The following is a 12334-nucleotide window of genomic DNA, read 5'->3' as shown; positions in this document are numbered from 1 at the left end:
TCACAAGATGTTTCTCTGATGCGCATTGGTCTCAGTGATAAAGCAGGGGCTCTGATGATAGCATGAAGAAAGATAACTTTCCCTGCTTTCCCTGACTACTTTTCAGTACTTTGTCTGCTTCTTGCAAATATAGCTGGAGTTGTTCTGGGAGACTTAATGTCCTTATTAGCAGTGGGGAAAGGATACTGGCCAGTTGCAAGCTTCAGGTAAAAGCAGGAGCTCTGTTTGAGGGTCTTCCCTCTGGCTCTAAGCACATTGAGGTGAAAGTCTGAGGCCTTTTGAGAGCTAATTGTCTCAATTAGTTGATGGACGGACTGGGAGGTGTTTACAGGTGTCAGTGAGGGACTGGTGTGCACACACAGAACTTGGAGACAAGCTGTTGCCCAGTTGTGCCATTAACATAAATATCTGGGTGACAGAGTGCTCTGGAGCGACTGCTGACTTCTTCCAAGCATTCACATGTCCTGTGGTGTAAGGGCTGACTTGTGAGAAACCACAGCTGTCGGCTCCATGCCGATAGCCCGCCAGCTTTGCCAGGAGGAAATGGATGACAGAGCGAGCTGTGTGTGCTCTACAGCAGCGGGTCAAAATAACTGGCTGCTTCATATGAGTTTCTAAAGCCACCAAATGGCTCTAGAAGCACACATCCATGCCTGTGTTTTCCCTGGCTTTTCCCTGGGGTGAATGTGTGCAGGGAGCCCAGCAGGGCAGGCAAGAAGGGTGTGAGGCTGCTCTCTGCAGCTCAGCTGCTGATGCGTCCCGGAGGGGGGCATGTTCTTCAAGGGGAAATGTGGTGGGGTTTCTTGGACCGCATCTCCTCCCCTTGCTGCTGTTCTCACAAGTATTTCACAGACTGTCAAGTGAGGCCTGAGGCAGCCTCTGTTTAAAAGGAAACAGAAAGGGAGAGCCTCTTATAACCACGAGTGTTGACCTGCAGTACACGCTCATGGAGAAGCTTAATTCAGGTATTCACTTAACTTTAATGAGTGTTATCTCTTCAGCGATGTCCTCTCTAGGCTGGCTATTATTGCGATGGTATAACTGCTGAATCTGTATATGCAAATGGGTTGTCATTACTCAAGTATCTTAGTGAGTGGGAAACTTGGTCTTCTAACAAAGCTTTAGAGCGTGGATATTGTCAAATGTAATGGGATGGTTTCCTCTTCCAGTACTTTCATGTTCATGAGTCCGTCACTAGCACATGACTGCAGCTTGCAAGATGAATCATAGGATCACCTCGCTGCTCGTGTGGGAATTTCGTACTTTGCAATTTCAGTATTTTCTGAATGAAAAAACAGATTAATAATTCATAGCTGAAACTGAGTGCCTGTTCCTTCACCTATAAATCCAATTACTGATTAACATTGTGTGCTCCTTCCTGTATTGCCTAACAGCTCTGTGTTCACATGACCTCCAGGCAGTCAACTCTGTAACAAGAATGCAGAAGTGCAATGCCAGAACTTCTTAAAAGCTCTAGTTATTCTTTATTTGCTAAATTGTTTCTAGTATCAAATAGCTCTGCTAAAGCAGAGAGACCAGGGGGCTTGTTCTCTCCCTGCCCCCCTCTCATCTTTGCTTGCTGGGTGTGTTGAGCTGAGATACATAGCTTTGGTTTGACTTTTCTCTGAAAAGGACCCCGTGTTGGCCAAGTGAGGTAAAAATTACCACACTGATGGTTCTCTATTGGTTTGGGGATGAAGCCCTGAGGATCAGAATGCTGGCAAGTGTCCATTTGTGCATATGTTGCAGGAACATCAATGCAATCAGTGCTTTGGTCATCGCTGGCTTTCTCATCTGCTATGAGCTTAGTCTTTCTGATTTAGTCATATTGGAAGTAACCAACAGAGATTAGAGACACTATTCTAGCAACAGCTGCCTCTTCTCCCCAGAAGACTTGGCATCTTGCTCTGCATATGCCAAACACCTGCATTGATAGCTATCATATAAGGAAAGATGTGGGACCAGTGCTTTTTCCTCCTGTTTGCAGCAGGGCAGCCCGGCACTCCCAGGTGGGAGTAGTCCGCATTTCTCTAAGAGACGGCTTCCCAAAATGTATCTGGCTCTTGAAGCTGATGACTTTGAACAGTATCAATTGAAATACTGAGTTAAGGAATAGAATGCCTCAGTTAATTTTCTCTAATACTTGGTACCAGTCTGAAAATTCCAAAGACCACCTTCAGTACAGCCTTCAGCCTTGTGTCAAAAGCAGTTGCTTAGTCAAGTCCTCAGATTTGGTCCATTATTAAAATCTGTTTGCTAAATTACATGTACTGGCCTAGGTTTAAGAACTGTTGATGTTAGTGCTCATGCCTTACTTGAACTTCAGAGCTGGTAATTTTTAGCCCTATTCTTTCTACAGCAAACATCAAAGCAGCAATCTACTTGTACTCATGTGAGTAGGCTTATTTGCCCTGTGGAGAGATTCACATACTTAAGTGCCTATGCAACACAATTTGGGGGCGGGGGGGGTGGAATCAGCTGAATGATTTGCTTCACTGTATGGATGCCATAGGTTTGACCACACAGTTCATCACTTAGATCTTTCTCATTGGGACTGAGCATTTTAAATAGTATATTTCTTGCTAATATGAGAAGAATGACAGTCCAAGTCTGAGATTTTATCTAGTAAATAATTTGTACTACTCTTTACAGATGTGTTTTATACTAAGTAGTAAGTAATACATTAGTTACAAAATGTTGTCTTAAATCCTTGACTGCTCCACTGGCTTACAAATTTTGGGAAATTCTGACCACAGGAGACCGTTGTAAGAAGTCCTGATAGTCTTCTGACAAAGTGGAGTCAGTGACTTTCACTTTGTGTTCTGGGAGATGGGGAGCGGGGGAAGTGGTGAGAACCATGTGAATCAAGAAGCAGAAACTAGCTAAAAAGTGTTCTGTACTAAGTAGCAATGTAATTATCTTTTGTTTCCTTTCTCTAGCTGAGAAAACTATTTCCTGGCAGGGATAGGTAATCTGTTTTCATTCTGGCTGGGTATTTTTCCAGCCAGTGGTATCAATTCAATTTGTTTGCACTTCTATTGCTATCCATGCTGGTTTTGGGAAATGAGTGAGAACATTGGTTTGTATACGCATATTGTAGATTCATGTCTGTTTATTCTGCTCTTGATTCTGTTTAGGTAAAGTGCTGTTACTTTTCAAGGCAAAGGTTCTGGTACTTTTCAGTTTCACTCTTGTATAGATACTGGAGCTTATGGTTGAGCTCTTCTTGCTCAACAAAAAGAACACCTTCAGACTGCTGGCTTCATGTTTTATTTTTTGATGCAATAATGAACTTGAGAGCTGGGGTAAGCAGCACTGAGAAAACTAAAGATGCTACTGAAATGACAGAAACATTGGTTTTTGTGTTTTACTTTAGGAGAGTAAGACTAAAAGCTGCTGCCCATCCTACAGTGTATCAGAGTGTTGCTTGAGTCAGATGAGTCCAGATACTGATCATTCTTATATTAAACATTCACATGATAATTTTCCTGTCTAATGTGAGGGGACTATCCAGTCCAACAAAGAGTGCTGCTGTTGTTTGTTTCATAAGCATATTCAGTGCTACTTTACTGCTTTTCTGTCTTTGTGAATTTCCCCCTTAAATCCTCTTAAGGGAAAAAAAAGAGGAAACTCTGTAGTTTCCCTTTCTTCAACTAGATCCCTTTTCTGAGCATTACTTTGAGAGGAATAGCAAGTTCCACCCCACCACCTTCATGGCTGTTTTTCAGGATGGATGTGTGTGATAAGCATTTTCAGCAAAGCGGAGTGATAACCCAGGACTCTGTATACTTTATTTTAGACTCAGGCTGTGACTCTGTGACTGATACAGAAACAGAAGACGAGAAGAATCCAGTTGACTCCCACAGATTTGCCATGAGTGAAGAACATGAATCATCCAAGAGCACTGGGGACCATCCAGTGGTGCAGCCCAAACGCATACGATGTGGGGTACTGTATGTCCACTCCTTGGGCTATGTTCTTACTGCGAGCTGGTGCAACCCATTATGCTGCTTTGCAATGGTCAGCTTTACAGGCCTTGAAAATAGTCCTGAGTTATTCTTCTGTAACCTTCCTGTTCAGGCCCCTGTCCTCCATGTTTCTTGTTTCATGGGCTTGGCTCCCTAGGCCCAAGAGTAGTTTGGTAACGTGCAGTGCTTAGTGCTGTCTAGGCTGTGGTGTCACTTAATGATTTTCTCATTAACTTAGCTGCTTGGCTTGGGTGCTGTGAGGCAGCTTCACACTCTTCCCTTCCTCTATTTTAATAACAAGTGGAGTAAGATGACTGTAATGAGCTGATTAACTCCACAGTTAGTATCCACTCTAATATGACAATTCTGGTGCATGCCTTGCCAGTGATCCTGAAAAGCTTGGATCATGGCTTCTTGTCTGAAAACCAGCACTTTTTAGTATAGCAGCTCCTCAGATGGAAAGAGTCTGTTTCTTCCTTTTGTTTCTATTTAGAATGTGGCTGTGCTGCTTGAGGGGAGAGATGGATAGAGCTGAAAGTTAGTAATTTTATAAAAATCTAGCCCTAATCAGTTTACAAAACTATCTAATAAATCTCAAATTCTATCAGTGTAACGCTTGTATCTACACTGGTGCAAGCTGTAGCAGAAGCCACCTGCCCAGTTAGTCCATGGCTGGAAGATGCTCCTGAAAACGATTCAACTGCAAAAATGATAGATGGTAATTGATGTGTTAGTTGCAATGAGAACAAAATCCTTAGAAGATGGACTTAACTGATAAGGGTTTTTGGTTTGAACCTGTGTTTTGTAATGCCTTTTGTCTTAGGTGAAGACAACAGTTTATATTATCATGAAATGTAGACTAGATGGTGAAATGAAAACTGAAGTTGAATTTTCTCCAGAGAATGCATCGTCTGTGCGTGTGCTGGCTGAGATGGAGAATGAATACACAATCTCGGTGAAGGCTCCAAGTAAGATGGACTGAGATGTTTTTCCCCACCCCTCCTTCCCCATTGTTTCCTTTGTATCTTGACCTGCCTATCCTGAACAGTGCCAGGGGGATAAGGGTAAAGATTGCAATGCAGAAAAACTGGAGTCCAGAAAACTCTTGAGCTTGAATTCTCACCTGTGATACCTTTGAAGAACTCAGAGAGCCTGCTGCTTGTAGGCTCAGTTTTCCCCTCAGCAGCAGTAGGGCTGCAGGGTGGAAACACCTTGCTGGGAGTTCTGAGAACAGATTGCAGCATGTGTAGAGCATTTTGGACTTAGCTGTGTGTTATGACCACCACCATATTAGCGTTGGCAGGGCACCAAGAGAGAAGGGAAGTGCCAGTAAATAATTACATTACTATAACAGCATGTGTTTAATGTGTAGTGATCTCTCTGATCAGAGCTGAAACTATTTATTCTGGCTTGCCTTTTAATATAGATATGTTCTGTCACTCTAAATATTTACATTTACAAAACTGAAGGTTGTCTAAATTTTAGGTTCACTGAACTTTAAAGACACGATTTCAGAGCCTTAAAGATTGATATTATTTTCTCAGCATTATTTTATTTAATCTACTTTGGTCTGTCCTCTTAAGGAGTCATTGTGCCATTCTCTCTGAGAACAGAGACTAAAAGTCATTATAGCAACTACCATAAAGTCAGTGAAGTGGGTTGATTTAAAGAAGGTGACCTCACAAACATATAAAGGCTTAATTTAATCTGTCTTAAGTCAAGACTTATGATATAAACACTGACCTGGAAACTAACTTGTACTTTGAATTATAAACATGACCTTCACATTGATGGAGTGTACAGTGTAAGCTCTGAAGTTTCTAACAGTAAGAGAGATAATTTTTAATTCCTTTGTGTTAACTGTTTCATCATTTTCTGAGTTTTTAACTGGGAAAAAGACTAATTTTAGTGGGATTAAAATACCTGTATTTCAAAGAGAAAGGTCACACTTATAAATGCATACTAGATGAAACATGAAGAAGCTCCAAGGTGCAGGTAGAAGATCATCCTCTGTATGGGTAAAGTTGCAAAACTGGAATTCCTTTTAATTGATTTTATTCAGAGGCTAGTGAGGCTGACAGAGGTTGCAGAATCTCTAGTGACTTTTCTGATTTCTCTCTCCTTCTTCCCCAGCTCTTTGTATTTATGGTTTGTCTTTATAGACAGCTCCAGGGAAGCCAGGGGTGGAGAGATGTGAGGCTTTCTAGTTCAAGGCGGAGTACTTTTAACATTACTGGTCCAGTCTACTGTTAGCAGAGGACCTAGCAGGTCACGTGCATTGACATAGCTGTAAAGAAGGCAGTTCCAAAGTACTTTCCTACCTCGTGTTCCAAGATCACGACTCTTTTCATGACTTTTCATGAATTCAATACAGCAGAAACAGTTTTGGTATCCATCTGGCAGTATATCGAAACTCCTTCTGTCCTCACAGTATGTCATGCAAACTCATGCCCATTGCTTGTGCTAATGGTGGTTTTTGCTCTTTCTTTTCAAAGATTTAACCTCTGGGACAGTGCCCCTGCGGATATATTCAGGAGGCTTGATGGTGGGAGAAACGTGTGTCACTTACCATACTGACATGGAGGAAATCAGCAATCTGTTGGCTAATGCAGCCAATCCTGTACAGTTCATGTGCCAGGTAAGGACTTTAGCAAACAGCTGCCTTGGAAACCAGCTCTTTCAGAGGCTAGACAAGTAGGCATAAGCAAAAGTGCTTGCCATGAAGTAGCTCTTCTGAAATGGAGGAATGCAAGGTTATTTAGGGATTTTCACCTAATTCTGATATCCCCTTTTATTGAAAGCATGGGTGTTTTTTTTCTGTCTCTGGAGCACATAGCTGGCTAAGGTGAGTCAGGTTATCAAACTAAGGAAAAAAAAAAAATGGTCAATCAACACCCACGTTTAGATCTTGATGACTTCTTAAGACTGGAATTACAGAACTTGGTATAATAGAATGTGCCATAAAGAAATAACTTGGTTTGGAATTTGTACCTAGGCATTACTAAAAAAAAAAGTAAATAGTAGCAAAGTTTCATATTAGTTGGAGGAAGCAAAATAACATAAAATGATTTGTTGATTCTTAACTCTTAATTTTTCACTACAGCCACTCAGTTTTCTTATTCTGTTTTGCCCAGTTTGGGGTACCTGAACCCTGTTAAAAGGGGTAGAGCTTGCACAAGGAAATTTTCTGCTATGTTGCCCTGTTGCCTGCCTGGATGTTCCTGGTCTGCCATGTAGTGGTAGCCTTGTTAGTCACCAGTATACCTGGGGCAGGGGAGACTGTTTCCCTTGCTTTATAGTTCAGATTGTGGAGCAGTTGATACTGGTTGATGCCTTTGCTTAGAGAATATGCCTGCTTCCCAATGGTAAAGAACCAGTTCAAAAGCCAAACCCAGAGTGTGTACCAGAACAATTCAAAACGGACTAGTGCATACTTAAAGCAGGAGTGACATTTCACTGGAACAGTTTCAGAAGTAAATGTATATCTGCCAAGAAAGCAGGAAGCAAGTTTTATGTGTTTCCAGTTGCATGAGTGACTTTCTCATTGTGCTCTGTCTTGTGGAAGCTAGCCAAGTTCTTTGTTTGACCTGAACATCTCTACCTTTTGTGTTTATACCTACTATTTCCTAATTTTGTTAAATAATAAAAACACCATAAAAATCTCACCTTAACTGAATCTTCAGACTCTGCCAAACAAAAGTGCTTTCCATTTATCTGTAGGCCTTTAAAATTGTGCCATACAGCATAGAAGCCCTGGACAAACTGTTGACTGAGTCACTCAAGAGGAACATTCCTGCCAGTGGTCTACACCTGTTTGGAATTAACCAGCTGGAAGAAGAAGATATGACAGCAAGTAAGTTTAAAGACTCTTGGTTTATTTTTAGATTTTCTTTGTATCAGTTGTTTTACCTTGAAGCACCTTAACACTGCAGTGCATAGTATCTGCACAGGTTGTTTCTAAAACCTTGGATCTCATCCAGGAAGCTAGATTTCTGATGATGTCTATGGAAAGGGGATTGCTATTTGAGTCAGGTGACCCTTTTTTTAATTACATGTATTATTCTCACTTCCCTGCACTGTGGCAGATACTGCTATGTAGACAGCTTCAAACCAAAGAAAAAAGATGATGCTCCTCAAATGTTTCCCAGGTTTTCTGCTTTGTTCTTCCGTCTCATGTGCCATTTCTTCACAGCCCAGTCCTTTTCCCCAAACCGCATAACTCTAAGATAGATACATAGTGGGCACTGAGCAGTTGGGTTGGTATGCTATTTGTAACAATGGTCTAAGAAGTCCTTGCAAATCTGTGATCCCACATACATTTAAGCTATTACAGTGCCATATTCCCCAGGAAAGCTTATAGGACTTAAGCCTGGAGATGCATGAGATGATTTGTGCAGTTAGCTCGATTTTGAAACCATATACATACTCCCAGGGACTTCACAGCTGCTTTAGTCTGTGTGTCTGCTGTGTCTATTTCTCACCTACTGGCTCTGTTGCTACTGGAAGAAAACGTATGTTCTGATGGGCTCCTGTTCTCACAGATCAGAGGGATGAGGAGTTGCCAACACTGCTTCACTTCTCTGCAAGATACGGGCTGAAGAACCTTACTGCCTTGCTGCTCACATGCCCTGGAGCACTGCAGGCCTACAGCGTCGCCAACAAGTACGGCCACTATCCGAACACCATAGCAGAAAAGCATGGCTTTAAGGATCTCCGCCAGTTCATTGATGAATATGTGGTAAGAGGAAGCTGAGCAGTCTTTCTGCCTTGTCCCACACTGGGTGCAGGCTCTGGCACCGAGCTTGGCACTTAGTGTTACTTCAGCAGGAGTGATGGGGTGATAGTGTGTGGTAGGGTGTAGAACATAGACATCCAGCCATGCTGGAAGCTTTCAGGCTGGAGGGTTAGGTATGTCTCTGGAGCCCAAAAAGTTCATGGGGCTTTTGCACAGAGCAAGTAAGATGGAAGCAGAGACTGCCATGCTCCATTCCTCCATCCATCTAATGAAGTTTCTGCAGTGATGTGGTTGATGCCTAGTTGATGCCTCTTCTAATTCTGATCCTGGGAAAAGAGCCCCTTCATCCAGTTTACTTTAGGGAGTAATATGGAAACAGAATATGTTTGGGAAGGTACAGTCTGAGGTGCTCTCATTATTTGTAGTATGGTCAGGATTGCTTACTAGCTCATTCACAGCTGATCTGGGTAGTCTGCTTGTTCCACTTCATACCCATTTCTCCCTGCACTGGTATAGCTGTCCCTTCTGTATTTGTTCTATCAGGGATCCCAACTGACAGCTCATTTCTCTTTGAGCCAACCCCGCCCCCAGAAAACAGCACTCTGACTTTTCCAGCTGCACCTGACTCCAGCTGCACCAAGCAGTTGTTTCTATGCAGTACTTGGGTATGCATAGTTTCTCCTTTTGTTTCTGTTTGAGCTGTTTCTAGCCTGTATGCTTCAAAATAAAAAGGAGCTCCTTGACTTGGGTCACATGAATTCTATTTGCCTTTGCTTTAGGTTGAAAAGCTGTGCTTAATTGTCCTTAATGTTGTCTGAATGCTGGGTGATAGATCTGCCAGCTTTACTGTGGTTCTGCCAGCCAATTACTGTAGTGTTTAAGCTCTTTTTAGGAGGTATGGGTAATTCTTGGACGTGGGCCTTGCTTCTTGACATTATACATTAGAGCTAAATAAAAGTCATTCCATATTCTGAGATCCGGAGGGCTGCAGAAACTGTAAATTGTGTGATCAAAATCTTTGCATCGGGGTAAGTGAGAGATGTGCAAGAAGTCCTTCCAGCCTCTTATTACGGTACTGTGCTCCTCCCATACTCTCTGCCAGCACGGTGACAGAGCTGTGTTAAGAGTGGGGTCCCCCTTACTGACCATCAAGCTGTCAGTGCAGTACAAAGCACACCAATCCTCTGCAACAGTGTGACCACTGTAAGGTAGTGACCACTATCACTAGTGGTATGGATTTACTCACCTAATTTTCTCCCTGGCAAAGGTTCCTCTGGAGCTCTGTAAAACACTGCATGAACAACTGGCCTGACCCATTTTGACTGCAGAGGGAAGCTTGTGTAGACAGCTTTAACACGTGTCCTGTGGACTGAGGGCCCATGAGTTGGCATTTGTGGATGGAAGAATATCTTGTAGTGTTGTAACTCTTAATATGGCTGTGCTTGTGACATAATTGGAATTTGGGAAGCAGGGTGGGATGAAGCTCTACATTTTGCTTCCTTGTGTGTGATTTGGTGAAGCTCTGCTTTCCCCCACTGCTCTATGTGGCAAATGCATAGGAAAGGATTCTGCTCTCCTGTGAATCAGAAGCTGCCTGTTTTACGTGAACTGCTGCCTGCTGTGAGATTTCCTGTTAATATCACAGAAAAGGGTCTGTGTACTCCCACTCTGGGTGTTAAATGTGGCTGCTAATGCCAAGAAACTGAAACTGAGTCTACATCAAAGCTAAAACTTTTCTATTTTGCAGGTGCTCTGCATGTGATAAGCTTTCCCACTTATGGTTAGCTATGCATGCCCCAAAATAGCCTTTGACAAGCATTTGTATTTTTAGAATGAGCTGTGCTTATGTTCTGGGAGTTTGCAGACATTGGTTAGGACAGGAAAGTGATGAGGTGAGAGGCTGTAATGGCTACTCTGAATGTGTCTGCAGCCCTTGTTTCACCTTTGTTACCTATTAATCCAACATAGATCTCAAAAGTTTGTCGCAGACAGCTGTAGTGGGGATTTAAGTCACTTGAGAAGCCTTAATCTTTGGGAATGAGCTGTCTTCAGAGGTTTTTTCCATCACTGATGAAAAAGTGAGATATTTTTTGCTTGCTTTTATTCTCTAGATTCTTTATTTAAAAGAGACTTGAATTTTTATTTTTTTTTTTCTTGCACTCCTTCCTCTCCAGGAAACTGCAGATATGCTGAAGAGTCACATTAAGGAAGAGCTGATGCAAGGCGAGGAGGATGAGTCTGTTTACGAGTCCATGGCTCATCTGTCCACTGATCTGTTAATGAAATGTTCCTTAAATCCAGGCTCCGATGAAGAGCTTTATGAATCCATGGCTGGATTTGTCCCGGGTGCTCCAGAAGACCTTTGTATGTATATTCATAGAATTACAGAACCATGGGAAGATTTAGGTTGGAATGTACCTCTAAAGCTCACCTGGTCCAAGCCCTCTGCAATGGGCAGAGACATCTTTAGATCAGCTTGCTCAGAACCCCGTCTCTCTTACACACAGTAGCGCCTCAGTTACAACTTTTCTGCTCTCACCACAAGGAAACTACGCTGCAGTTCTAACACTGGCTGACTGATAAAATTGCTCTATACCTTTTTTAATTGCTAGTGTACAAGATCAAGAGCTGTTTCTTCAGTGTTTCGAGGACTCCCTGAACCCTGAGCAAATAAACTAACATACAGAAATGAGAATAAATTTTCTACCATGTCCTGCTTTTTCCTCCTGAGGACTGGGTACCTAGGAACATTCTGACACTGACAGAAAAGAACACAATGTAAGATATGATTTTACTGACAACTGCAAAACTGAAAAAATAAGACCTGAGATTCTAGCTCAACAACTTGAGAGCAAAAGAAAGCAAACATCTAGAAATATGTGTACTAAAAAGATTATCATTATTCTGATCTGCTTGGTTTATTGCTAAAAATAAAAAGCTAATTCTGATAAATACATGTTTAACTTTTTCATTATTGCATTAATATTCAGTGAGGCCAATTGAAAATACCAAATTAAGTACCTATGTTAAGCAGTTGTAAATTTGCTGTTTCTACTCACCTGTTTGGTCTGACTTCATTCCACTGATCTATTTTATGATTCCTATAATGAGCAGATGATTTAACTTCTTATATTTTAAGTACCTCCTTAAGGACTTCTAATGTTTCTGCAGTTTTTAAGTGTGCTGCCTCAGGGGAAGAGCTTTTTTTTTTTCTTTTCTTTTTTTTTTTTTTTTTAAGCACTTATGCTTATGGACTGTATTGGTTCTGGGCTGTTTTACTCCTCTTTTAGATTAAATAATACTTATAAAACACATTTTTTGTTGATTGTGGAGTCTGGAAGACTGTGTTGGTTCTTTTCCTGAAATCATAAACTCTTTTCTGCTAAGTGTTGGCCACTGCAGGGGTAGTTTTGCTCCCAAAACCGGGATTATTCTGCCTTCAGGTGGAGATGAGCAGTAAATCAGGTTGGACAAAGGAACAAAGCTGTTCTTGTTTGCAGTAATGAGAGTGTGTTTCTAGATGCTTGGTAGGTCAGCTGTAATCAGTGCACCTCTGAATGGGGTTGATTGACTAAGCCTGTGGAGGGTTAAAAAAGAAGTTCAACACTATGAAGCCAAACTTCCCTTCTTC

General features: G+C 41.8%; 1 protein-coding gene across 4 annotated transcripts in view; it reads left to right on the top strand.

The window, feature by feature from the left end:
* The window catches only part of PIK3AP1 (phosphoinositide-3-kinase adaptor protein 1), a 40296-nt gene that overhangs the window by 18060 nt on the left and 9902 nt on the right, over positions 1 to 12334 (top strand). For all 4 annotated transcript variants that reach the window (XM_040072205.2, XM_040072202.2, XM_040072206.2 and 1 more), the window contains exons 3-8: positions 3800 to 3948; positions 4792 to 4936; positions 6464 to 6606; positions 7689 to 7821; positions 8510 to 8706; positions 10878 to 11067. In XM_040072205.2, the coding sequence (XP_039928139.1) occupies positions 3874 to 3948; positions 4792 to 4936; positions 6464 to 6606; positions 7689 to 7821; positions 8510 to 8706; positions 10878 to 11067 (883 nt within the window). In that variant the 5' untranslated portion in view covers positions 3800 to 3873. The remainder of the gene's footprint in view (positions 1 to 3799; positions 3949 to 4791; positions 4937 to 6463; positions 6607 to 7688; positions 7822 to 8509; positions 8707 to 10877; positions 11068 to 12334) is intronic.

This window comes from Hirundo rustica, chromosome 8, assembly GCF_015227805.2.
Source record: "Hirundo rustica isolate bHirRus1 chromosome 8, bHirRus1.pri.v3, whole genome shotgun sequence".
In the NCBI taxonomy this organism is placed as follows: Eukaryota; Metazoa; Chordata; class Aves; order Passeriformes; family Hirundinidae; genus Hirundo; species Hirundo rustica.
This window is presented reverse-complemented; position numbering and strand designations above follow the sequence as displayed.